Source organism: Suncus etruscus, chromosome 5 (genome assembly GCF_024139225.1).
Source record: "Suncus etruscus isolate mSunEtr1 chromosome 5, mSunEtr1.pri.cur, whole genome shotgun sequence".
Lineage (NCBI taxonomy): Eukaryota > Metazoa > Chordata > Mammalia > Eulipotyphla > Soricidae > Suncus > Suncus etruscus.
The window spans coordinates 111,121,020-111,148,877 of NC_064852.1; the positions used below are offsets into that span (position 1 = coordinate 111,121,020).

A 27,858-nucleotide genomic window follows, 5' to 3' on the forward strand; every position below is an offset into this window, starting at 1 on the left:
ATATGGTCCCCCCAAGCCAGGGGCAATTTCTGAGTACTTAGCTATGAATAACCCCCGAGCATCAAACGGGTATGGCTCAAAAAAACATAAAAAAAAAATCCCAAAAAGAAAGACGCTGATGATAGAGGCTGTGATATAATTGTGTGTGTGTGTGTGTGTGTGTGTGTGTGTGTGTGTGTGTGTGTGTCTGTCTGTCTGTCAAGGGCTTGATACATACATTCCTCCTCTGGGTTATTTCCATTGTTCTTCTAGCTCATTCATTAGGAAATTTCTCTATCTTACAAGCTTCTATCACTTTGAATGTTTAAAGATTACTACCTATGAGTTGTCAGAAGTGGGTATTTGGACATTTCTAGAGAAATATTTTTATTATTGTTTTGAGGACTGTTGCAATATAAGAAATATTGTAATTCTTTGTAAGGAGATCACAGTCTTAATAAACCAGACATACCACCAATCTGTGGGGTTTTAGGGCTTTTAGATTCATTTAGGGATGTATAATTTTTCAGAATTAATGCAGAGTGTCTTTAAATACTTGACAATCAGCTCCTGTCTCTCCTTTCTTCCTTCCTTTTATTATCATCATTATTTTTTTTTTTTGGAGGAGGGCTTTCTTTTCGTTATATCTGGCAGTGTTCAGGACTTACTCCTAATCACTTCTGGCACTTTTCTGGGGACCACGTGAATGCTAGAGATTGAACAAGGGCCAGCAATGTGCAAAGCAAATGCTTTATCTGTTAGAACTGTATTTCTGATTCTTCCCTCCCTTCTTCCCTCCCTCGCTCCCCCTCTCCCTCGATCCACATCTTCCTTCCTTCCATATCTTTCTTCTCATCTTCTCTCCTGTCACTGGGGAGGCCTTGTAGTTCCAACATCATACCCAGGACCTGTGCGTACCAGACATGCACTCTAGACCAATATTCAATATTTTTTCTAGCTCTGACTTAATTTTGAACTTTGAAGAAAAGAATAAGTGATAAGAGGACAGATGTAAAGTTGTCTCAAGCTTATAAACATGAGGGGAAAGTAAGGAAAAGAGAAAGATATCAAGAAAAACTCTGGGGAGCTTGCAGGGGAAATGGGAAAAGTAACTGGACATGTTTATAATCCAGCCTGGCAAGTTTTATGTGACCTGCGATAAGACAAGGGCAAGTTGAACAAAAGCCACTTGGTATCCTTGTATTCCTTTATGACCACATTTCTTACATATTTATTGATCCAATAAAATAACTTGTGAGGGCAAATAGCTCAGTGGGCTGGTGCTCCTGCTTGCCATTCAAGTGGCCTGGGTTCAGTCCCTGGTACTGACTGGTTCTCTAGGTACTGCTTGGAGGGATCGCCAAGGTCTGTGCCAGAACTAACTTTTGAGCATTACCAGGTGAGCATCCCCCCCCCCCAAGCCAAAACAGGAAAAAGAGAAAAGAATGTCTTTTTGCCAACTGAAATTTTTGCAAATTCTTTTTGTGCTACAAGACTTGGATTGTCCTTGGATCGTGCATTTGGAACTGATCATAGAGAAGGTATGTCAGGAATAGGGTTTCTTTTTTCTTCATTTTTGTTGTTGTTGTTTTTTGGGTCACACTCAGCAGCGCTCAGGGGTTACTCCTGGCTCTACGCTCAGAAATCACTCCTGGCAGTCTCCGGAGACCATATGGCATGCCAGGATTCAAACCACTGTCCTTCTGCATGCAAGGCAAAAGCCCTACCTTCATACTATTTCTCCGGCCCCCTTTTCTTCATTTTTTTTACTGTAAGAATTTATTCAAGAGACAAAATTGATTAACATAAAGAGGTAAACTAACATAATATAATATAGTAACATAACATATAATATAATTGATATAATAATAATACATGTAAGTCAAAGAAAGTTTCTGATTAAAAACACAATTTTTTTTCCATAATGGCTTACATATCTTTCACAGTAGTATTTTAGGTACATATTAACATTGAATCAGGGGAATACTCATCACCAAATATGTCCTCCCCCATTCCAGTTCCCTTCCTACAACCCATATACCCCACCATCACCCCCTGGGCTGCTAGAGTAGGTGGACCCCTCTTTGACTGGCTTACTATTAGTGATCACATGTCTGTTTGGTCCTGGAACCCTCCCTTGTTTCCCCCTTTATTTAAGAGGCAGAACTAGATAAATGAGGTATGTGGTTTTGTTTGAAGGAAAGAAAAGCCATAGATTGGGGTACAAAATAAGAGGAAAAAAAATAAAAAAGAAGTCAAAAGTCAAATATGCTGAAAATGGGTGGAGTCCCTTTAGGCTTCCAACCTCAGTTTGAGAGAGGATGTGAAAAAGGTAATTGAAACACCACAATACAGAAAGAAATATTGAATTAAATAACCAGTGAGCACTATAGCAATAGACAGGCAACCACACAATAGTCTCGGTTTTGAAATCAAATCATGCTCGAGTGCAAAAAGAAAGAGAAAGACAAGATAAAATAAAATAAAATAATATTGGAGACATCAACCTTAATCTCCACACCAAAATAAAGACGTCAAAAAAATTGATCAATCGATAAATAAACATGTGGAAAATTGATTGTTTTGTGCCTTCTTTTTTCCTTTTCTTTTTCCCCCTGCATAGGCACAGTAACTATTGGGGATATTGTAGAGGGAATTCCCTTGACCTAGGAGATACAGGGTTTCCCCACCCCTGAAGTATACTGTCATGGGATTAACTCTAGGCTCCTTGCATGATCATTTACTCTCCCCTTGTTGCTTTCTTGGTGTGTGGAAGACTTCTGCTTTGTCTTGGATGGTAAAATCAGACCTCTATATCTAGAGATCTTGGTGTCTGTGCAGCTCAGGGAATGGAGCTTATGAAGTCTTTCTTTGTGGTTCTAGCAGTTATGGTTCTTCAGTGTCGTTTTAATCCATTTTCTGTAGTTGGTAGTCTTGGTCATTATGTTGCTCCTAGGATGGAGCCTGGGATAAAGTCTTCCGTTATGTTTCTGGAAGACGCGTTCAGTTGCCATTGTCTAAGTCAGACCTCTGGAATTGGAGCTCTTATTAGTTGAACAGATCATAGAACAGATCGTAGGGGTGATTGCGACCAGAGTGATAGAGTGATAGTCAGTAGGGTGTTTGCCTTGCATGCGTCCTACCCAGGTTCAACCCCTGGTATCCCATATGGTCCCTCAAACCTGCCAGGAGTAATTTCTGAGCACAGACCAACAAGTAACCTCTAAGCATCGCTAGGTGTGGCCCAAAAACAAAAATAAAAAAATAATATTGGGGTCATTTAGGGCCACACTGAAAATACTGGGATGCTACTTTTATCTCTGTACTCTGGGGCTCTCCATTTGCTGTGGGAAACCATGTGGTGCTAGAATCAAATCTGTATTTTTCCCACATGCAAAGCCTGTGCTTAACCCTTTCAAGTTCTTCTTTTATCTGGCTAGTGCATTCCCATAGCTGTCAGACTAAGAGACCATGATATATAACTTGGGGCCCCTGATTTTCTTTACTTCTTCAATCTGTTTCACATTTTTCATACATGGAAGGATTCAGAAATTTACTAAAATGCCATTTCACCACTTCTTTTCTGTTTCAGGAAGGAATGGATAATGAAAACACAGTCCTCAGGTCATGTGTTTCTGAATAGAAATATACATGTAACATATCAATATTATATGGGTCTTGCATGTATAAAGTCCTGGGTTTGGTTTTTGACACTGCTAAATAGAAAAAAAAACCAAAGGCACAGCATGTTGCAACATGCTCATTAAAAGTGCTCATCCAGGGGCTGAAGCAAGAGAACAGTGGGTCAGGTTCTTTTGCCTGTGGCCAACCCAGGTTCCTGCTCTGACTTCCCAAGTGGAACCCCAAAGCCAGGGGCGATTTCTGAATGCATAGCCATAACCCCTGAGCGTCAAACGGGTGTGGGCCAAAAACCAAAACACACACACACACACACACACACACACACACACACACACACACACACACACACACAAAAACATTTCAAGGCAGTCATTTCAAAATAAATTCCAGGCAATTTTTACTAGAAAACTTGGAGAAATGGCGGCTATCGTTTTCAAAGCAGAAATATCTGAGACTTCTCAACACTCGTCTATGACTCATAAACATGTAAGAAAATCATTTTGCACTCGGGCAATTTCCTTCCCTTTGCTAACTTTCATGAATTTCTGAGAAGTGGAAGTTGACTCACTGGCTCAAGCGTGAAGGAGTATTGTTAGTCCAAACTGAGAGAAACCTGGTAACTGCCAAAGTGAGGGGCCAAAAGGGCATAATTTATGCCATTCAATTGTCATCTGTCAACTATTATCTATAGCCAACTGAGGAATGTCATTGAGGCTGAGGAGATTTCAGGTCTGGGGGTGTGTGCAAATATTTCAACTCCATCTAAATTGAAGATCTGGAGATGCTCCTACTTTGTGATAGATCTTTTTTTTCCCCTTTTCTTGTAGTTATTTAGACTTACTGAAAATTTGCAAAAATAATATTTATTTACCATATACACTTTAAAGAGCTTCTAATTTTCAAAACTTATAGTACAGTGACAAAACCTAGGATGTTTGTATTGATATACTACCTTTAACTAATCTGTACACTTATGTATTGGCACTATTTCCTCACTGATCACCAATCACTGATGTTTTTTTTCTCACCCACACCAGAATCCATTTCATTTAGTTGTAACGTCTTCTGGACTTCTCCAATATTGACAGCTTATCAGAACCTTTGTTTGTGACCTTATTAACATTTGCATTTTGTTTTTGTTTTTGGGCCACTCCTGGTTGTGTACTCAGGAATCACTCCTGGCAGGCTAAGGGGACCATATGGGATGCCGGGGTTTAAACCCAGGTCAGCCATGTGCAAGACAAATGCCACTATACCGACTGTGCTATTGCTGTGGCTCAACATTTGCAATTTTTAAATTATAAATTATTTTGGACAATATTTACTGTCATTTTGGATTTTTTTCCTAATTAGGCTGTAGTTATATTTCGTTTTGGGGCCACACCCGGTGATGCTCAGAGGTTACTCCTGGCGATGTGCTTAGAAATCGCTCCTGGCTTGGGAGACCATATGGGATGCTGGACGATCGAACCATGGTCCATCTGAGGTTAGCGCATGCAAGGTAGACGCCCTACCACTTGTGCCACCACTCTGGCCCCATATATAATTTTTTTTGGTCATGAATAATGCAGAATAATATGTCTTATTTAGCTTATGAAATCATGATGTTTCTGCCTACATTAATTATGTGTTTAAGAGGAGTTGTGTCAGGTTATCGTAAAAATATTATTTTAATATTTTCAATTAATAAATAATGGGGGTATTTAGAGACTAGGTCAATATTTTTTTATTTCTTTTACTCCCACCTACTAGTTTTAGTGGTTCTTAGCAGTGATTATTTGTTTGCAGAAGACAGGTTTTGATTTCCATCATTTCTTTATGTTTATTAATTGCAATTTTATAATTACAGAATTGTGGTTGTTCTTTCTTTTCTTTTCTTTTTTTTTTTGGTTTTTGGGCCATAACCAGTGACACTCAGGGGTTACTCCTGGCTATGCACTCAGAAGTCACTCCTGGCTTGGGGGACCATATGGGACGGCGGGGGATTGAACCGCGGTCTGTCCAAGGCTAGCGCAGGCAAGACAGGCACCTTACCTCTAGCGCCACCGCCTGGCCCCTGTTCTTTCTTCTTTATTTGTTTATGAAGCCATTTATTTAATCTGGGTTAATCAGTATACATTTAATTCAATGCTTTATGTCCCATTATTCAGTTCAGTTTTATTTCTCTAATTGACCTAGGTTTGTTCATTCCAATTAGCTATTGAATCTTTCTAATACACCTCTATCACGTTATGAGCACTTTACTCCATCCAGTATCACAGTATATTCTAGGCTTTATCTTCTATTTATTTCTTCTTTGACAGAGTCATTGAATCAGCCTCCAAGGAACTCTGGTTCCTACATAAGTAATGATATTTAGAATTCCATATATTTATGCTAGAGTTGTTCCTGGGGTTTCTTTGTAGACGCTTTCATAAGCAGAGCTAGGAAATATATGTATTTATATTTATATATGCACATACTAATTATATATATATATACCTCTGTATGTATGTTAACATGTGTGGGTAAATTCTGACCCCTTACTTTTTTTATTTATCATTGATTCCTGAGATCTTAGAAGATGAAGTGATACGAGCTTTCCTCAAAGTCATGGCCATTTTTCAATGACATTAAGTCTTTCATGTAAGAAAATATGTAATAAGTTAGAAAATATGTAATAAATGTACATGTTTTCTATTATTACATAGAAAATATATAATATATATGTAATAACTCAAAATATTTATAAAATGTTTACTGATTATGCAATATAGGCCTTGAGTGTGAAATAGCAAGTCCAAAGAACTCTTTATCAGAAGATCAGCTGAGACATACCTGTGTCATGAAGAGGTGGTTCTGCCCTTTGGACAAAGCTCAAAAAAAAACCTTCTATTTGTTTTCTTAAAGACGTGTCTTTGTGGTTATTTTTAATGACCATGTCTAACCAGGGCCAACACTAGATGATGGCTTATGACTTGTAAAGATTAGAAGAGATAGAAACATCAAACACAAAACAAAACATCAATTTTATCTCTATAGACATGATGTACCTTTTGGGTGCCTGGCGTTGTGCCTGAAAACTAGTGACTTCAAATAGATGAGGAACTTGAAGGGGTGAAACTCTTTTAAATTCAAAAATGAATCAAGGGGAGTGAAGGCAGGGATTGGATTTGGTATTGGAGCGAAGTAAATCATAGTTCTAGCAGTGAAAAACAGATGACAAGGGGAAAGTCAAATTTTCTAGATGACATTTGCTAAAGGAGCAAATGAGGACAATGCCCATTACTTGACCTAAGAGGATGGTAGTATTTATTGGTTTTGAACATAAAGTGGTAACAATTTACAAAGCCCAAGCTATTATGTGATCAATAAATAAAATAGAATCAAAGTAGTGTTTTCCAATAGCATTTTCAGTTGATACCGCTTTATTATATAGTGTAGAATGTAGTTTTACTCATTCCTTAAGCATATAGTGATATGCTTTGTATTATTATCTTCTTTATTTGATATCACATATCCTTAGAAGGCCATCGTTTTAGCTTATAATTGTTTGTCCTATAGCCATTTCACTTAGATATATCACACTGTCTTCCCTTTTAATACATAGCAATTCTTGCACCTTGCTGTGAACATTGTAGTTGAATGAACACTAATGGCATGAGTGTTGAATGGAGATCAGGCCCATTCATTAGTGCCTACTATTAAACACCAACAGTAAAATACAAAGGTGATTCATAGTTAAAAATATGGCTCTTTAAAAATTCAGTAATGCAGTTTTCCCAGGAGACTGGTTTAAAAAAGTTCTTTTGAAGTGTCACCAAAATGTCCTTGACAGGTAGAGCACAACTAGATATATCGTTAAGATATACTCTGAGCAGGATAAAAGTTACAATCAAAACATTGGCTGCAAACATCCAAGTGCTTCGGAAAGAGTGAATTAGGAACTCACAACATTTTAGATTTGTCATCAGGTGTGGCTTCATCCCCCCATTCTTCCCAGGTAACTTGATCTTACCTGCAAGACCCCGCCCATTCCTGGGAGGAGTCTTGGAAAGGTTAGATAAGGCTTGACCAGAGAGGATTAGCTTTTTGGTCTTTTGCCAGGATGGAGGTTGGAGCTAAGATGGATGAAAGAAGTAAGATGCAGGGCTAGCTAAGAATGGCATGCGTAAATGGTTAGCAGCCACATCTGTTGGCTAGGGCTGAATAAAGATGTTATCTCTCTGGAAGCCTGCCTGTGAGTGAGTTCAATACCCAGATCCGCCAGTTAATGGGGGATGGAGCCATATGCCCGGGGCCTAAGAACAAAGGCCTCCATCCACCATCCAAGCCCACCATAAGGGCTTTAACTCTACAATCAGGGTTTGCTTATTGAACCCTAGAAATGAAAGCAAGTGGAGTTAATTGTATAATTTGGAGCCACAGTTTTCTATAAGATTCTGGAAAAATTCAAATTTGAAGATAATCTTCCATCCCTAAACCTAAATACCCACTTTGGTCATAAGAGTGTTTCTACCATCTTACAAGGATTGATCAACAACATGGATGAAGATTTGTGGAGATGACACATTTTTAATTAATTTTAATCTCTTTAGTTACTGGGTGAAAACCTTATGTTTGAACTACATTAAGTCCTATCTTTATCTAGTCACATCGACCTGTTTGAACTTGTTTTTATTACATTGTCAAGGATGCTAGACCATTGTCGTGGGACTCTTCCTCCTTGCCTCAATATATGTATCTATTGTATTTTCACCCTTTGTAAACAATAGGGATTGTGTTTTCCGCATCAAAGGTTTTATAAGAAGCATTCTTGAAAACAATATGCATTCCTGCAGGTCACAGAGTTTGGCTCTATTGGAGTTGAGGTCTCTTCTCATTTAGGGGCATATGGTTTGCTCTTCAGAGACTGGGTGATGGAATCTAGGCCCTGTTAAAGTTGAAGTCACTTCTTGGTTTAGGGTCACCTGGTTTGTCTTTCAGAGACTGTTGTGCAACTCACTTATTTTGCCACATGCTTGTTGTGCCTATTGGAAATAGGCAGTTAGGACCCTGCAGTTGATATGAAATCCTTGTCCAATTTTGATTCCATCTGGCTTACATGGAAATTTTGGGCATAATAGGAGTATCTTGCCTGTTGGACTTGATTGAAGGGACCATAGGTCAAGTTCCTATGGATGGTTATTGGGATTTTGATGGTGTTGGATCTTGATGCTTTTGATTACTCTTCAGCTATAGACAACCAAATCCTGTGTTGTGGCCTTTGTAGACTCTTTAGAAGGATTTAGGGACCAAATCACAAGGTCTGACCTTTTAACCTGAGAATTTCAGGCACCCACCATGTTACCACATTTTGTGTCTGTCTCTTCCTACCCTGCCTGCCCACACCTGGCCCCCTGCTATCTGCTCTGCCTCTGATAGCTGTTTCTCTCCCTTCCTCGTTCCCCTCTGCAGACATGCCTTGAGTTGGAGCGCTACCTCCAGACAGAGCCTAGGAGGATCTCAGAGACCTTTGGGGAAGACTTGGACTGCTTCCTCCACGCTTCTCCTCCTCCGTGCATTGAGGACAGCTTTCGACACCTGGACCCGCTGCTACTACCAGTGGAGGCAGCCATCTGTGACAAGAGCTCTGCTGTGGACATCCTGCTCTCTCGGGACAAATTGCTCTCAGAGACCTGCCTCAGCCTCCAGCCGACCAGCTCTTCCCTGGACAGCTACACCACTGTCAACCAGGCCCAGCTCAACGCCGTGACCTCACTTACGCCACCATCCTCCCCTGAGCTCAGCCGCCACCTGGTCAAGACCTCCCAGACTCTGTCTGCCGTGGATGGCACAGTGACCTTGAAACTGGTGGCCAAGAAGGCGGCACTGGGCTCTGTCAAGGTGGGAGGGGTGGCTACCGCCGCAGCTGCAGTGACTGCTGTAGGGACCGTTAAGAGTGGACAGAGTGACAGTGAGCAAGCAGGGGCTGAGGCCTGTCCAGAAAACAAGAAGAGGGTACACCGTTGTCAGTTTAACGGGTGCCGCAAAGTCTATACTAAAAGCTCCCACTTAAAGGCCCACCAGAGGACTCACACAGGTAGTGGTACAAGTTGGCCGCACGTGGCTCCTTCTGCTTCGCCTTTCTGCCTTGCGCTGGGAAAGGGGGTCTGTGTGTTCCCACAAGTGGAGGATGACCAGGAGGTGGGAGAGGAATGGCAGGACCTAGGATGGGTGGTTGCAACCCTCTTGTTACCTTCCAATTTCCAGATGGCCTTTGTTCATGGGTGTGGGGGCCTGGCCTTTGCTGGCCAAGAGACCTTTCAAGGCATCTTGCACCAGCCTGGAATGGAAGCAGGCCTCGTCCTCACTTGTCACTTTGCTGCTGATCCCTAAGGGGTCTGCCAGGGCAGTGCCACAGGGTCTCTCTGCCCTGCTGTCCGAGTAGGGACAGCTGGAAGAATTAACAGTGCAGCAAGGTAGCTGGAGTGTCACCAACCCTTCTTTTCTCAGCATCCCTGATGTTTCATCAAAGTCCCCCCACAGCAGGCGGGCTTCCGAGTTCATTAGATGTGATCATTCTGTAATTAATTGGCATCTCCTCTTTCACATTGTTCTGTGGTGCATGCTTTATGGAGAGATGGTAGAATTGCTTTTTAATGAGCTTGTTACTGAGAAGTTGCTAAAGTGATTACATTGGTGTGTGTGTGTGTGTGTGTGTGTGTGTGTGTGTGTGTGTGTGTGTGTGTGGTAAGGGTGGGTAGGCAGCAAAGGCTGCTGTTATGTTTTATCCCAGCGACTGTGGCAAAGCCCGCCCCCCCTCAGTGATCCCAATCACTTCTTGAGCCATGAGAGAGGAGTAGAAAACGGGGTTGATAGAGAAGAAAGAGAGCAGGATTGGATTTGAAACCAGACTTTTTTTCTTGGCCTAAAACTGGTATAGCTTCTTGGTCTTGGTGTCTTAGAAGCAAATATTGCCGTTGTTTGTTGTAAATGAGTTTCTGATGAGTGTTGGCCTCTAGACTTTTCGTGGACTTTACATGTGTTTCTTGCACAGGTAAGTGGAATAGAAAAAGTGTAGACCAAGAGTGATGCCAGAGAGAAACAGGCAAGTGAACCTGAGCTAGAAGCATCAGATGAGAGTTCTTGGAAGTTTTGTCTTTCTGGTGCCCAGTTATGGTGGCAATGGTGCTACCAATGAAGCATATAGTGCCAAGATCTTTGGCATGGGAATCAGACCAGCCTGGGTTTGACTTTAACTCTTCCAGAAATTGGTTCTGTGATCATGAATGTGTACCTTAACTACATATTTTATAATATTTGCCAAATAATCTGGCCCCAGGGGCCTCTTGGAGTTTTATTCTAATGGGGGCCATTGAGAGTCTTAATGCATTTGTAAAAGATCATTCCTAAAATAGGCTACCTTTGTGACTGTTTTGAACCTCACAGTCATACTTGAGGTGAGGAGAGGAGAACTGGTGTTGGTTCCTGATAACACGGGGGCTTAGACATGTTTGCCTCCACATTGAATTTTATTTTTCCTCTGGTTCCTGTGTAGTGCATGAAAGAGTCTCCTAGTGAAATTGTTGAAGCTTTGGCCCCAGTGTAGAGACCACTCAGTCTGGGTCCAGCTTCTGGACCCATTTTATACCCAAGAGAAATCTGTTGCTATTCATTGGCCCTTGTTGAACCCTAGTTATTTCCTGGAGATCATTCCCCCTTCTGTTTTTTTCTTTTCAAAACTCATGAGTAAAGTCATGGCAAGACATTGCTGAGTTTCCAGATTACAGTCTGGTCTGATTTATTGCCCGTCTCCTCCAGGAAACCAAAGGAACTGGAACAAGGCAAGAATATTGAGCTGGGTGGGATTTGAGAATGACTGATTATGGACATATTTCTGAATTATTGACACAAAGGCCAACTCTGTCCTCCTTTGTATAGAGGTCATACAATTATGGGGAAACAGAATCATTGTGTGTGTGTGGGGAGGGGTAGTTCAGAACATTTTCTTCTTTTTTGTTCCCCTACTTCTGAACAGAGTTGTCCGAAGAACATTTTTGGTGCATTGTGTCATGGGTACCATCTGCGCCATGTCATTAGGAAAGTGGAGTTCATTAGGCTCCTTAGCACCTGTAGCCCCTGCTTCATGGTGGACTGAAGTGAAAAGATACTTCCTCTTGGGGAGTTGACTTGGGGAAACATTGGGAACTGTGGAAAGTCAGTGTTGCAGAGTGGGCAAGAGCAAGGCTTGGTCAGCAAGTCCTCTTGGGTTTGAGTTCTGGCTTTCTTGTGTCCAGCATTTAGGAACTCACCAATGGCCTTATCTCCTGAGTATTGACTTCTGTAGCTGTCAAATAAGTGCAATTGTGTCTCATGTCTAGATTTTTGTGATGAATCCAGGCAAAATATTAAGCAGATGATAAGAATTCAAGATAGCCATGGAGTTGGCTGTTGCTATTACTGTTGCATTGATTAGTGATGAATGCTGAAGAAAATAGCTCAATGGGAACTCAATAAAGCAGCGAGTCAAAGTAAAATATCACCCCCAAAATTCAAGGCGCTTTTCTTTGTTCACTTTGACACTGTTCTATTTGGGGTGAAACCAGATACCATTTGTAAAAAGTGTAATGGACATGTCAGCGTTGACACCTTGGAACCAGCCATGATTCCAAGCATGGTTTTCCTTATATAACATAAGAAACAGTTACCTGGCATTCTCTAGAAGCATTTTTGCTTCTTAAAACCTTCCACAGAGATATGCTTGGAAAAAAAACAGGTGCTTTTCGAAAGAAAAATAGAGAAGGGAGAGTAGAAATGGAACTAGAGAAAGGGGAGAGAGAAAATGAATTAATTTGGATGAAATGGATGAGAATCAGAAGTATTTATTCGAAATTGGTGTGAATGGGGCACATGGGGAATTGAAAACAGATGTGATAATTTATGTGGTGTGGATGAACTAAGAATAATGAAAAAGGCATGAAGGATGGAATCAAATTAAGTGCAAACATATAAAGGAAATGGACCAGTAAAAGCTGGAGGGCAAAGGTATATAGAAATGGGGATTTGTGTTGAAGAAAGGGGCTGGTGGAATGTGAATGGCAGAGGCAGCGGATGAGCTGACCAATTGTTGATATTAAAAAAAGAAAGTTGCAGTTAGACAGAGGGAAGCTATTTTAATGCACCCCTCTTTATATTCCATAAGCACACACACATACACATATTTTTATCTTTCACTTGGGGAAGTGTTTTGAGGCAGGAAAACAAAAGGAGAAAACCATTCTAGGATAGAGGGGAAAAAATTGGTATTTTGTGCTCTAGAGTTTAGCATTATATGACACAGTACATCGCATCTACATGATAAAACACTGGAAAGGAAACCCAGCTGCAAAAAAAAAAAAAAAAAAGTTCAGCTGAAATAGTGTATGGAGCTGTGTCTTTGCCTAAGAAAGAATCACATAGATGTTAACCTAGACTTCCTTGCTTTCTAGAATTTCTAATGTGTTATTCATTTTTAGATGAGTAGAATTGAGTTGGAAAATATATAGACTTTTCTTTCCCTTTCTGCAGCTGCTCTTTGAGGAAGGGGATGGTTCCCACTGTCTGCCCTGGAGCATTTCAGGCAATGAGGTGGTTCTTGTTACAGGCAGCAGATGTTCCAGTTGGTAGCGAGGGCGAAAACACGAGTTGCCCAAGGAGGTGATGTTAGGGATGGGGGGACGACATTGGGGGAAGAAGATGCAGCAGGGAGACAGGGACAAAGGGAATGTTGTAGAAGTAGCAGATATCTTCATGAAAGGAAACAGATGCAAACTAGCATATGGTTTGTTCTTTGGGAAGAGCACTTAGTGCTGGATGAGATGAGAAATCTCTGTTAGCAGCTAAACTGTTTGAGACCTTCCCTTCTCTGAGCTTTGTGTTGTAGATTTTCTGAATAAACCAACCATTATATCATCATTTTCTTCATCTTCAAGACAGCTAACTCACCCTTATATTTTGATGCAGGGTAAAGCTTCACTTTCACTTAAAACAATCACTTTATTATTATGTCATTTCAGCAAACAACAACAACAACTATTTTGTCTGTAATTTCTAATTTAAATGAGAATTATTTTCTTTCTTACTTCCTGTTCACTTCTGAGAAGAAAACTTGTCCCTCCCTGAGATGGAATGTAGCTATGTGTTAGTACCAATTTTTGAACATGGAGATCATATGAAAACACCTCCACATGTACACTTTTTTTGGGGGGGTGGTTATTGGGGCCTACACCCAATGAAGCTCAGGGACAACTAGCTCTGCACTCAGAAATCACTACTGCTAATGCTCAGAGTACCTTATGGGATGAGGGGATCGAACCCAGGTCAGCTGTGTACACGACAAATACATTAGCCAATGCTTTATTGCCCCAGCCCTCATATTTACACACTGAAATATGGAGCAGTTGGGGACAGTTAGGGCCAAGTTCCAGCCATCAGATCCTGGGATGTTGATCATGGTAGTGGAGGAGAGACCATATTCTTCTCAGAGCTACTTGCCAGGTTGCATCTGAAGTTGAACTTCACTTTTTTCTAATGGTACCTCTCGTGACCTGTGGGAGGTGAATCAGGACCCTCTTAATTTGGCACTGCTAGAAAGGACTTCTCAGCTCGCTTCTCCAATGGAAACGCAGGACATATGTGCATTTTACATGCCACTTGATGCCTGCTTTGGGGCAGGTCTTCATTAAAATTGAGGCAAATATATGTTTTCCATTGAAAGATGTCTACAAATATATCAGTGAGATTGGTGTTTAAGAAGTAGTAGACAGTGCTTTTAAAACATACATTGAAGTTCTTTAATGTTTGACATAGCATTTCTTACTCAACAAATTTTTTTTTCTCTTTTTGTTTTTGGTGCTCAGCAGTTACTCCTGGCTCTGTGCCAAGAAATCATTCCTGGCAGGCTCAGGGTGTGGGTGTGATGCTGGGGATCGAAACTGGGTCGGTAGCACACAAGTGCTATGCTCTTGCCCCACTCAACAAATTCTATAAAAGCTTCCTATATGCCAGGCATTCCTCATTGGTCTGTACCAGAATATTAATCCTTTTAATCCTTGTTTAAGTCTAGTCACAGAGTCATTATCTTTATTTTACATGTATAAATGCAGCTCAGAGAAGTTAAGATAACTTGTGTAGCATCATACAGACCCTTGGTCCCTGGACCAGGATTGAACCCAAACAGGGTTGCTCACTTCCGTACTAACTTATGAGAAGAAAAGTAAAGTCATATCCCCTATAACAACCATTAGGAAAAGGAAATGAGAATGTATTATTTAAGTACAAATTGACAATGAAAACTACCTTAAGTGTCTTCTAAATAGCTAGAACATGGGAGGGTCCTTCCTCCGGTTGCCCCATCAAATGACTAAGAACCAGAACAAGGAAATGACAAAGGAACAGTCTTCTGTTTCCCACCCCATATGGCAAGTGCTGTATGCTGCTCTGATTATGGCCATTACTGAATTTCTTCCAGTGGGTCACACTACAGTCATTAAGATGACAAACGTGACTTTTCAGTCCCTGTTAAGTAGGAATGGCGGGTGTCAGCACATACAGGGCACCTGAGGACTGAGGCACCTGTGAATATACCAGAGTCCTTGTTTGACTGTGCACTGGCAGGTTTTAACTTGGACCCATGTCTACTGCTTCTAAGGCTCGCAAACCTTTCACAGATTATCGAGATTCTTTATTTTGTTGTTTGATCATTCGACAAAACCAGTATTAATAGCCTGTAGGTGTCTGGCACAGGGACATGGCTGACTGGCAGAAAAGTCACTGCAGGAGAGAGAGAGCTGAAATAGGGATCGGGGCTCCCATCAATGGTGGATGATTCGAGATGAAAAAGTTGCTTCTCTTTTTTTCCAGTCAGGGTATTTATGGATGCAAGTCATCTTCTTAAAAATAATGCCAATGTGCTAATACTCTGATTTATATAAATAGGAGCCTTAATTCAAGGGCAGGCCTACCAGGGGGATACAATTAAATACCTCAGTTGGGAGCCATAGGGAGCCCAGCGACCACTTCCAACCTTTTCTTTGCTGCAGATAAGAATTCTTTGAATTTTTACAATAGCAACTGAAATAGGGCAATTTTGAGACATTAAAGGGCCTTTAATATGCTGGGACACATGGCTGCTAATGAAGTTTATCCATGTGTTGAGGCAGAAACTCATTAAGGCCCGCTTGTGGAATGGAATAGAAGAAGGGTTAACCATTTAGTTCACAAGGTGGAGAGAGCTTAATAGTTTGGTAGTTTGGATATTCAGTATATTTAGGAGCTTAAAAGAGGAATTTAAAAAGAGGTGAAGAAAAACAATTGAAGGATTTTACCAGTCAGGAAAATCTTAGAGCTTCACTTCTTGATAGTTCAACACTATTAACATAAAGTTATTGTTAGCATGAGATAATGGTAATGTTAATTCATGAAAATAGATCTGCAAACAAATATTGGGTAGAATAACTTAAATGCAGTATATATAAGCCATCACATTATTTTTTCATAATATGATATTATAAATATATTATAATATAAATTTTATCATAGGTTTTGCAGGAAACCTTTTTCAGATATCCTTTTAATAGATAATTGGTAGTCACAGTGTAAATAAGCATGTAAAATAAAAATGAAAGAGGGAGGGGAAACATTAATAAGCATTTTGTCATATGTATGTATATATCATTTCCCAAAACATTATTCCAATTCCCTTATCTCCAAGAACCTCACTTTTTGATGCAAGTGTCTAAAGTCTATTTTCATAAAATTGTATACCAGGCAGCTTGATATCAAATGAGAATACAACATAGAGTTAGGCATTGAGGTAAGAAAGAGAAAAGGGAATTTTGTTCCAGTAAAAGCAATGAAAGTAGTAGAATTTTATTAATTCTGAATTTGAAAAGTTGCATCAGCTTTGTCTGGTAAAAAGAAAAGGAATGCCATGAAAAGCCTGTGCAAACAATTAGGCCAAGTGTGATCATTGGGAAAGCCAAATGGGTGAACTAAAAATAATATTTTATTTAATAAATAGATCATCTCCAAAGTTATTTCTAGCAGAAGAATATCAGTAGCCACCTGCACAGAAAATATGTGAAGGTTTTAAGAAAGAGAGCTTTTTTAAAGGTGGGCAAGATGCTTTTGCACAAATCGTTGGCAGACAATTATTTTCCTGTCTCCTGATGTTCAAATAATAGTGATTCCATTTCAATTAGAGAAAAACAGAAATCTCTTTAAAGTTGTATAATAAATATTTTTAATACACCTTTATAATTAAAAGATAAGGACTGATATAAGAAAAATAGGTATAAGATATGCATATCTTGGAATTTTATAGTTCTAGTTGAACTTTTTAAAATGAATTGTGCGGAACTGAACTTTTTGTTTAAGGAAATTAGTTTTGATCAGCAAATGGTACTGTGGACCCATTACTTAGGCAGAACACAGTGAGCAGATGGAGAAGGCCTGAGCTTTTCTAACCTGGCAGTTCTGTTGGTCTGTCCTGGTGGAGATAGGCTTGGTGACCTGGGCAAAGCTGTTGATAGCATCCCAGTTCCTTTCTTCTTCCCACCCTACCTGGGAAACTTCTGCCTACTTTCCTGTACTCACTTCCTGCCTTGCAGTGTGTATTTTTTAATGCCCCTTTCTATTAGAAATGACAGGGTATCCATGCTCTGTTGATTTCTAATGGCCAAAGTATGGGTCACTCACTAAATACTGATCTTTCATTATTTTTTAATTCTTCAGTTAGGGCACACACTGGTCATAGAAAGAGACAAGCTGAAGGAACTTTGGAAATAGTTGATTTTTTTTTCTCTCTTTATTCCACCTTTTCTCCTCCTGCAGCTGGATTTTCTCAAAGAAACTACTCTTCAGCTGTTTCAAAAAGTGAATTATTGACAGGAGAGGTATTAAGCTCAATGCTTGTAGAAGTAGAGGCCATCCAGGGAATCCAAAGTAACTGACTTTTTTCTAGACTGCTCAGTGATGGAATAATTTCCCCTTTCCTCACTGTTTCAGAGCCAATGTTATTGAGAAGAGGGGGGAGGAGGGACCAAACCACTCCCATTATTGAGCCAGCCGTGAAAAGAAGTGTTCTGTGGTCTGCTGCTCACTTCAGTTCCTCTCTCTTTCTCCATCAGTTATGCTTATGGAGGTTTTGGGGGATTGACCCTGCCTGCATACCCATAAACTTGAGGAACAGGAAGCAGAGCATCCCAGGTTGAGTTCCTGAGAGAGACCAGACCCTGCAGCATCTACATCCGACATGCTTCTCAGATTCCTGTATCTTTCCCTCAATTCCTTTGAAATGTTACTTGAAAGAGGTTTGATTGTGCATGAAAACAAGGTGTAGTTATAATTAAAAACTTATTTAGTATTATAAGCTACTTATCTTCTATAATAAGAAGTCATATTACGGCTTCTTTAGTTTCTGCCTTCAAAATGTATCCTCTTTCCAGGAATAAACTTGACATTTAGTTTGTAGAATTCGGTAATATGAAATAGTTCAATGAATACTATTTTCAGGTAGGCAGACTAAAAGTGAGAAAATTCTCAAATGATATACAATCTTTATAGGTATTAGATAATGGTGTGTAGTTTCAATCATCCTAGTAATGTTGAGAAAAGCCATCCAGTCTTTTGTTTCAGAAAGAAGGGTAGAAGCCATTCTCAGTTGAGAAAGTCCTTTTCCTTCATGAACCCTTAATCTAGTTAAGGGTTTTATGGAGGTCTAATGTTTTCCTATGGAGCCCTTTACTCCTTTTTATATTCGTGATTTTGTAAGCGGTTTAGTATTGAAGCCAGTTTTAAGTGAGATATTTCTAAGCATCTAATAGTTGCACTGGAAAATATTGTAGAATTAATCATGTGTGGCCTGGTGAATTCAGATCCAAGGTCAAGAATTTTTATACATATTTAGGAACATAATAGCAGCAAGACGCAGTAGATGTTCAGCAGAACCATGCATAGTCATGATGAAAATTTTCTGTTTGTGTTTTATGTGTACATAGGTTTAATTTCATCTCATTGGAATCATGACTGCCATTATGTACTTCCTTTTTTTTTTATTTTTTATTTTTGGGTCACACCTGGCGGTGTGCTTCCAACGTGGTAGTTCAGTCTCCTTATTCTGGGGGCCAGGGCTCTCCTCACGTGTGCTCAAATTCTGTTGAGAAAGGATTGAATGATTCTTTATATTGAATTCTCAATTGCTCACGAGCCTTTTGAAACTAGTATTGGTCTTTTAAAAGGAGCAACAAAAGATATATCTCCTTTCTGTGATATTAGTAATAAGACATTTTATGTTCCTAGTGTTCAGAAGAGAGTGTCAGAAAATCAATATGAATAAATTCAAGTACACAGAAGAGATTCCACCTATTTGAAATATAGTGCATACAAAATGACAGTCTGCTTTATTAAAACATTCTTTTCTTTAGCTACATGCAAATATTAGCAGGTAGAAAAGATATCATTGGCTTTTGATAAATATAGATAGAAGGCAATTTGCTGGCCTTCCTCCCCATTCCATGTTGCTGTGTAGTGTCTGAAGGCTTACAGTTAATCTGAATTTGAAACTAAATACTGTCATTACAGAAGACTTTTTTCCCTTAGTTCTTCCAATTTTTTCCGGGGAGAAAGTAATGGCCGCTTGAAGCAGTGGAGAAACAGTAATTAGGGCAAATAGTAAAACTGTGCATGATTGAGGAAAATGTGAAGAAGGGAGGGTGAAATTGCAACAGACAAACTGGTACAGCCTGTTACTAGGATACCACATCAGCATTAAATACAGTGTGCTAATTGGCTATCCTGTCTCTGCCTGGGTACCAGCCTGGGCCTGCTGCACAGCTGTTTCTGCTCTTTCTGGTTGCTAGGTAACTGCATCATTTTTCTCCCCTCTTTGTATTCTGGAGGCTAATTGGCTACTTCTGCTCCTGGTGTTGCTGCTGGGTACCAGTCTGGGCCTGCTGTTCTGCTGTTTTCCAGAGGGATTTAGCAGGGGGAGGGGAGAGAAGGGAAGAGAAGGGGGAGCTAGGCTGGCAATTAATGGAGCCTAAGTGCAAATTCTGTGCAATGTCTAGCACCTGCGTCCCCTCATCCTACTTTCTCGACTAAATCTTTTAGCTTTGAAAACACTTTAGAATCTTGAAATATTTCTTTCCCCTTCACACCTTATGAAATGGAGTTGAAAAGAAATGTGAGATTTGAAGGCATCACTGAAATGATGGCTTTTCTTTTCTTAGCACTGGGAAATTATTACACGTGTATAGTTTATCAAGGGACTAATAGAATTTATGAAAACATTAAAATGATTGGTTCACTAATATGGTCACATTTTTAGTATCTTAAAGATTATGCCATTTCCCCCTCTTAAATGAGCCCAGTTCCCTTGTTGCTCTTCTTGATACAACACAGAGCCAGAAAGGGTAGAAGGTGGCTGAAGAGCAATGGTGGAATGATCCCAAGAAGTAAAGATTCTTGGTCCTTATGACTTTCTACTAGGGTTTTCATTTCTCCAACAGGCATCCCAACACACCTCACATCCTTTTAGGTGATACATTGTCATCACATGGAAATAATGCCTGTTTCTCACACTTTGGTTTCTTCCCTTATGGCAGATAAATGTGCTGAAATAAAACAAAACAAAACAAAATACCCAACCAGGAATCAATTTTGTGGCTTAAAAACACGTGCCATTGCATTTCCTTATAGTTTCATCCTCTATTTAAGGAGAGGTTTTCATTTCGTCATTGTTCAAATCCTCCCTGGAAGTGTGAGGAGGAAGATTCCTCAGAAGTGAAGTAAGGCTTCAAGGAGGTTTCACTTTCCAAGGTGGAGAAAGTGGATGCAATTTGGGGCCCTGTTCCCGATAGCTGAGGAAATCAGGCTAGTCGTATTCATTGGGCACAATTAAACTGAGAGAGAGCATATTCCAAAGGGAAGATTCTACATTAGTAATAAATAGGAGAAAAATCTTAATTTTGAGGGCCACATATGTGACTGCTTGATAGAATGCATATCTCAGATATGTAAAGCCCTGGGCTAGATCCCCAGCACCACCAAATAAATAGATAAATAAATAAGGGGTTGTTAGGGAACCATTTATATTATAGTAGAGCTTGTAGAATGTTCTTTCTGTATCTTTAAGTAAAATGTTGTGAGTTACTCAGGAATATTTATTTATTAAAGAATTTTGTCATCTGATTATGTTGCATCTTCAGAAGGGAGTACTTTGCTTTATCAGTTGACATAGTTTATTTTATGTTTGTTTGTTTGTTTTTTGTTTTGGGGCCATACCTGACAATGTCCAGGGGTTATTCCTGGCTCTGTGCTCAAGGGTCATTCCCGGTGATGCTCGGAACCATATGGAATGCGGAAGATTGAACCCAGGATGGACGATTGCAAGGCAAATTTCCTTCCTGCTGTGCTATCACTCTGGCCTCTACTTGCCATGTTGTATAGTCTGGCTCTAAGTGGGCCTAGCTCTGCTAGTCATGAATGTTGCGTTTCTGCACATGGCTCCTTATCCAAAGAGCACATTTTCATGTGGCCCTAATGGGCTGACTCAGGATGTGGAATGAAAAGATCTAAGAAGTCCAGGTGTTTGTTTTGCCCAACACTCTTCATTGATTAATCAAACATGGTTACAGTCTGGAGTGACCTACAACACTGCAGGCAGGTGGGTATGTTGAGGGCCAGAGGAGTCATGGCTAGTCATTTTCCTGTTTCCCAAGATCATTTGTCTTCTATGAAATCCAACCATTTTTTCTTCTAAAGCCTACTGGGACTCCTCCAGTAGTTGAGGAAAGGAGTTAGTTCCTTGTAACTGCTTCAAATCCTGCTTCTCAGTCACAAGCATCTATATTTGTTCAATTCTGATGGCTTTACAAAGTTACTAGCTCTCTTGGGAAGGAAAAGAGTTGACTAAACTGGAAAGAATCTGATGGCTGTTACCAATCGATATTCTGTTTTGGTGTGACTCAGAGGAAAAGGTACCCCTTCTGCAGGACTGGGCTAGAGGAAGGGAACTTGGCTCCAGTTCTCCCTCAGCTCTGCCCCCCACCCATGTTCACCAATTCTGAGGGCTCCCTCCCCCCACCCAAGTGATCATCTACTTGGGCAGGATATCTCCAGCCCATCAAGAACTTGTGAGGCTAATGAGGTATCAGCAGGAACATGAAAATCTCATGACTGATCAGGGGGCGCACAGGGCTTCTTCTCCCTGGTCCAAGAGACCATTATATGCAAGAGTCAAGCTTTGATCGTAGCCCTAGCCCCCAAAATGTGTGATCATTATTTGCCTAATGTAGTGATCCTTGATCTGGGCTGAGTTTGCCTCTTAAGGGACACTGAGCAATGCCTGGAGACATTCTGGTTGTCACATCTTGCGCATTGGGTTGCTATAGCATCTGGTACAAGGGAATGAGGCAGCGGCCAAGAACCCTACAGAGCAAGTGAGAGTTCCCCAACTCAGCTTTAGTCCCCCCAGATGTCGACACTGCCTGAGTTGAGAAACCCCAGACTAACACAATCGTAGCTGTCTTTGCTTCTTCTCTTTCAATTATACTGAACCATTGCAAAATATTTCCTCATGCCCTCCAGACCATCAACCTGGTTGGAACTTTTCTTTTAGTATCTTTAAAAATGGAACATGAATATTACAGTCTGCATCCTTTCCATCTGGACTTGGCAGAGATGCTGAACCCTTTACTCCCTACCTCAGCCTCTCTGATAAGAATCTCTCTCCCTCTCTACTCTCCACTACATGAGTAGGATTTAACATTGGGGACCTCAGCCCTTCACAAATAACATCCCCCTCCCCTCTCATCGAGTGTCCCTGACCTGTAATAATTTGAGAATTTGCTGAGATAGAGGTTTCAGACATGAGCCACCAAACTGGTATGTGGTCTGGAGGCTTTGGGCCAGGAACTTGGTTTAGCTGACCAGCACTAACGGCCTCTCCTCTTATCCACCAAGTGACAACAGATATTTCTTTATTATTAAAAAAAAAAAGCTGGACTATTGGTACTGAAAGAAGACGGGTCAGGTGTGTGTTTAATCAGAAAATAGTCTTTTGGGAGACAGTGGTGTGACTTGGGTCTGACCACTTTTTTCCTATCTATCCTTCACTCTCTTGATTTCATGAGGCATGTCCCACAATGCATTTTTGAATTTTCAAGGTGAAAAAAAAAGGTGCTTTCATAGGTGGAAGGATTTCAATAGAATTACCTAGTGGAAAGGGACTGGCTGCCTACATTTTGTCAGGAGATCTGAATTATGCATTGGCCCTTTCAACTACATATACATGCATCAAAAATAACATCATCCGATGTTTCATCCCTTCTACAATGGTCACTGTGCTGTTAGAATTGTGTGGCATTGTCCTTGCTGTTCTGAGCTAATACTACTGACATTGTACATGTGAATGCGGCAGGAGGGAGTTCACAACATCTGTGTCTTTCACACAGATTAGCTTTTCCTTTGCCACTTGGTGAGGTTGTGATTAGCGAGTGGCCCCCAGGGGTCAGGGTAAGTGCCATGTTTTGGATCACGGTGTTATCAGACCTTTGTTCTAGGCCAGTGGGGAATTGGTCATATTTATATTGATGACCTGCGGGAGGCAATGATGATTGAGTCAGCTTTCTGGAACAGGTGAGCTCCAGGAAGGGTAGGGTGAGGCCTACTGGTTTTTGGAAGAAAAGTTGAGTCTAGAGATGAGGGGATCAAATCTAGAGAGGAGTCTCCACAGTCTTGCTCCTTCAAGGAAGCGTTCAATGATTACCACTTGGATTGAGCCTTTTAGCTTTGAAGATACTTTCACCCTTCACCTACTTGTATGATAATCTCATATTCCCATTTTATGGGTGAGAAAACTCAGGCTTAGAGAATGATTGGAGAGTGAGCCACACCTAGTGGTACTCGGATTCCCATTGAGGGATGAGTCCTGGAATGGCTCCCATTGAGGGATGACTACAAGGATGACTCCCACTGAGGGATGACTGGAATGATTCACGCTGAGGAATGACTAGGATGACTTACGCTGAGGGATGGCTCCCACTGAGGGATGACTACTAGGATAACTCCCGCTGAAGTACGATTCATGGAATGATTCCCATTGAGGGATGACTCCTACTGAGGGATGACTTCTGGGAAGATTCCCACTGAGGGATGACTCCCAATGAGGGATGTCTCCCAGTGAGGGATGACTCCTGCTGTGGGATGACTTCTGCTGAGGGATGACTCCCAATGAGGGATGACTTCTGGGATAACTCCTGATGTGGGATGACTGCTGCAGAGGGATGACTCCTGCTGAGGGATGACTCCCAATGAGGGATGACTTCTGGGATGACTCACACTGTGTGATGACTCACACTGAGGAATGACTTCCACTAAGGGATGACTACTAGCATGACTCCCGCTGAGGGATGGCTACTAGAAGGATGACTGCTGCTGAGGGATGACTCCTGGTGGTAGAGGAGGACCATCAGTGGTATCAGAGGGAGACTGACTGGGCTTAGTTGGGAGAGCGACAAGCACCTTAACCCTTTTCCTATCCTTCTGCCCTGTACCTTTTCAAAGTTTTCACAGCTGAACTGGACCAGAAACTGTCTCACTCTTTTCCATTTCTGGGTCTAGGAAGATGATCATGACTAGGAATTATACATGCTTTGCATAGACCCACCCTGAGGTCAATCTGGGTATCACATCAACCTCCTGAGCATTACTGAGCATAGACATGGGCGCCTTGGTGTCCCAAATGTGTTTTGGAGGCCTCTGAGCACAGTCTGGTAGCCTGATGTCCTCCAACAAAAGCCTAAGCACTACATTCTCAGGCACAAGCACTATTGGTTGAGTGTTGGTGGGAGTGTTGTCTGGGTTCCTTGAGCACTGCTGTGAAACTCCTCCAAGGTAAAATTGTTTTTTTTTTTTAATTAGCCATTTGGAAAGACATAAGTTGAAGTTGGACATGAATGAATTTAGTTTTGTTGGTAAGTGATGGTTTACGGCAAGAGAAATGACTTAATATTTACCATTTCATTTCCCACATCCCCAGAACAATGTGTGATTCATATCTCATCCAATGTGACAACAGATTCAGTATAATTAAGAAAGCAATTTATTTCTTTGGCTCATTTTTATTAAACTTTAGAATTTGTTATCTTAGTTTGAGTTTTTTCCCCAGTTTTAAAATATTTAACTGAATTTTTTCAAGAGCCTTGAACATATTGTTATCACATACGATCTCTATCTCCTAGAATAATGGTTAGACCACTCAGTATTTCAAACTTCCTTTCTCTTTGCTCTTTTTCCCTCACCACCTGTCTGCCTATTGTTATATTGTGCTTGTGATACCTGGGGTTCACACATTTGGCTACTGTGTGAAGGGGAGTGCCATGTCTGTTGTGTAACTTGGGATCCCAGCAACTGTACTGGGGACCACATTTTGTAGGTCTGTGTGAGGCTGCAACTCATGGACTCACACGTACAAGGCCAATATGTGTCCACTGGCCCACATCTCAGGTCCCTTTCTTTTCCTTGCATGTGTGAAGCCTTTGGTTCAATCCCCAGCAACACACACACACACACACACACAATAATTTTGTTGTATCCTGTCCCACATCATCCATCTTTCTGGAAGATGTTCATGGATGGAGTAAATGTCATAAGGAAAATGCCCTGGTCAATTTGAAAAACTCCAAATCAGCCCAAGATGCTGAATTCAGGTCAAGATCAGACCGTGGTTTGCTGGATGGTGGCGTCTCACTTTTACCTTCACAGGAGGTGCCGTGAAGAGCTGCTGGCATATCCTGGGACCTCTGCATGACAGGCACTCTCACTGTCTTCTGGGACATGAAAAAAGAATCTGTCTTACCCCTAATGCCACTGTTCACACAGTGAGCAGAATGGTACCCATGGCCCTGAGTACTCCACTCTGAGGCATTTTGGCCTGTGACCTTACTTGGTTGATCTCACTTTCCTGCAACTTTAGATATTTTTTTGGAGGGATAGGAAAACATCCAGTATTGCTCAGAGGTTTCTCCTGGCTCTGCACTCAAAGATTACTCCTGACAGGCTTGGGGACCATTTGGGATACCGGGAAGCAAACCTGGGTCAGTTGCCTGAAAGGCAAATGCCCTCCCTGCTGTGCTATGCTCAGGCCCCAGCTCATGAATTTGCACTTTACCTTTGCCTTTTGATTTCCTCACCTCTATGAGCTGAGATCCTTGGCAGGGCAAGGGTTGTGTCGGTGAAATATCACCTATGGGGTGCAGTGGCCCCTCTCCCTGGAGGCACCAGACCCTTGGCTTTCCCTTAGTCATAGGTCAAAGCCCCTCTGCATTTTCTCTTCTTGTCTGTCCCCTCCACACAGCGTATTCAGTCAGCAAAGAGTTTTCAGCAGAGGAGACCTCTTGCATCTCCTCTTCAGCCCTGAGGAAGATGAGGCCCAGAGCTCCCATGCTCAGTGACCACCAGCACCCTCTCAACTTTTTTTTAATGCATCAGTTGCGAGAAGAATAAAGCCATAATTAAAATGAACTGAACAGCTTTTGCTCTATTGAGGCATTAAATCTTTGCGTAAACACAATCCCATTGTGCAAACACAAGTCTTTTCAGTTGACTGATTTACACGGAACCCACTGCAGTTTGAGGGGTTTTGGGTCAAGGACCTGCCTTGACACAGTTGCAAAGGTCACCTGCTCATTTGTGTCTGCGCTGAGCTGAGTGGCTGCAGGCCCGGCTCAGCACAAAGACGAGCCCAGCTGGCATGTGGCAGGCTGGGGGGTGAGGGCCGAGACTGAGGCAGGAAAGTGCACATAATGCAAGTTTTGCAGCTCACAGGCAGCCTGAGCATGGGAGGGAGAGCCCCTGGGGCCTTGGCGTGAGCTGGTTCCAAGGTGGAAAAAACAGCGGTACTAAAATATAAATGTGTTTATTATGACACTGGGCCCATGCTATATAATTTTATGTGCTCTCATATTTGTGATTTATGGCCGTTGTTCCATACAGAGGAAAACCTGGCTAATTCAGCTCTGATAGGGTGGCCTTGAAGAGGAGCAAACAGAAAAGAAGGAGTGATTGGAGTAACTAAGAAAAAGGACCTTCAAAACTATTCCCTCTGCCCCAGTACCCCACCTGCCCCCAGAAAACAGCAACTGCCATGTCTGAGGCATGCTCTATTTATTTTTGGGGACACAGAGAGCCTTACTTTATTCAGGTGGTGCTTGTTCGGGAAGTGCAGGCCTAGTGCCCCAGCAGCCCTGCTGTGGGCTGTCTTGTCTGCCTGTACAGCTCACTGTTTCCTAGCACCTTTTGGCATTTTAGTGTGATTGGAAGATGGGCAGCAGCCTCCAGTGAGAATTTCCTCTCTCTTCCACCTTTCTGGCTGGGAAGGAGGAGAGAGATGGTCATCAGGCCTGGGGCTGGCCCTGGACCCTCTTCTCTTCTATCTACCTGGCAGCAGGGCTTCTGTCCTGCTGGCAGATGTTGCATTGACTGGTACAGGGAGGAAACACAGGCCTACAAGCACCCTGGGCCACCCAGCACATCAGGGCCCTGTACGACATTGACTTGAAGTTGGGCTTGGAGTCCAAAACCTGTTCTGTTCCCTTCCCTGGTATTTCCTCAGTCTGAAGTCAGGAAAGGCCCCATAGAGCAAAGGCCTCGCCCTGCTTGCCACACAGCTGAGCCCTGCGCAGCCCTTTCAGCACCTCTCCTGGTCAAAATAGTAACAGGGATTTCCATCGGCGCTTCAGATAGCTGCCCCAAGGTCTTGGCTGAGGAATTTAGGGGTGTGTTGTGGGTACTTACGGACAACCTGGAGCTCGTGCTGGTTCCAGAGTGCTCAGAGCATCAACGATTTGTGCCCTTTTTAGGGAAACTGTCTGCACACCAGTTGCTGGGACCCCAGGGTCCTTTATGGCTCTTTGCTACCTGCAATAACTTCAGGTTGGGAACTGACTAGTCAATCCACTCTGAGGCTGAAACCTTGGAGCCAACCCTCTCCACACATGCTGTTTTCACGTCTTAGTACCATTTGGGAACTAGGTTTCGGGTCTTCACTCTGTCTGCTAAATGCAGCTCTGAGTATTTCCAGCAGGTTGCCACTGATTCCCTGCCCCATACTGTCTTGTGCCTTTGGTTTGACCTCCCAACAGCCTTCATATCCTATTTGATTGTGCCTGGATCTCAGAAGCCAACGTGGCTGCCATTGTTCTGGGATAAAATTCCAGTTCTTGAACATGCTCCAGA

At 41.7% G+C, this 27,858-nt stretch overlaps 1 protein-coding gene across 2 annotated transcripts in view; it reads left to right on the forward strand.

Moving 5' to 3' along the window:
* The window catches only part of KLF7 (KLF transcription factor 7), a 92,631-nt gene that overhangs the window by 37,682 nt on the left and 27,091 nt on the right, over positions 1 to 27,858 (forward strand). Inside the window, exon 2 of one of the 2 annotated variants that reach the window (XM_049773290.1) lies at positions 9,058 to 9,682. In XM_049773290.1, coding sequence (XP_049629247.1) covers positions 9,058 to 9,682 — 625 coding nt within the window. The remainder of the gene's footprint in view (positions 1 to 9,057; positions 9,683 to 27,858) is intronic. The other variant, XM_049773291.1, reaches the window with a different exon arrangement.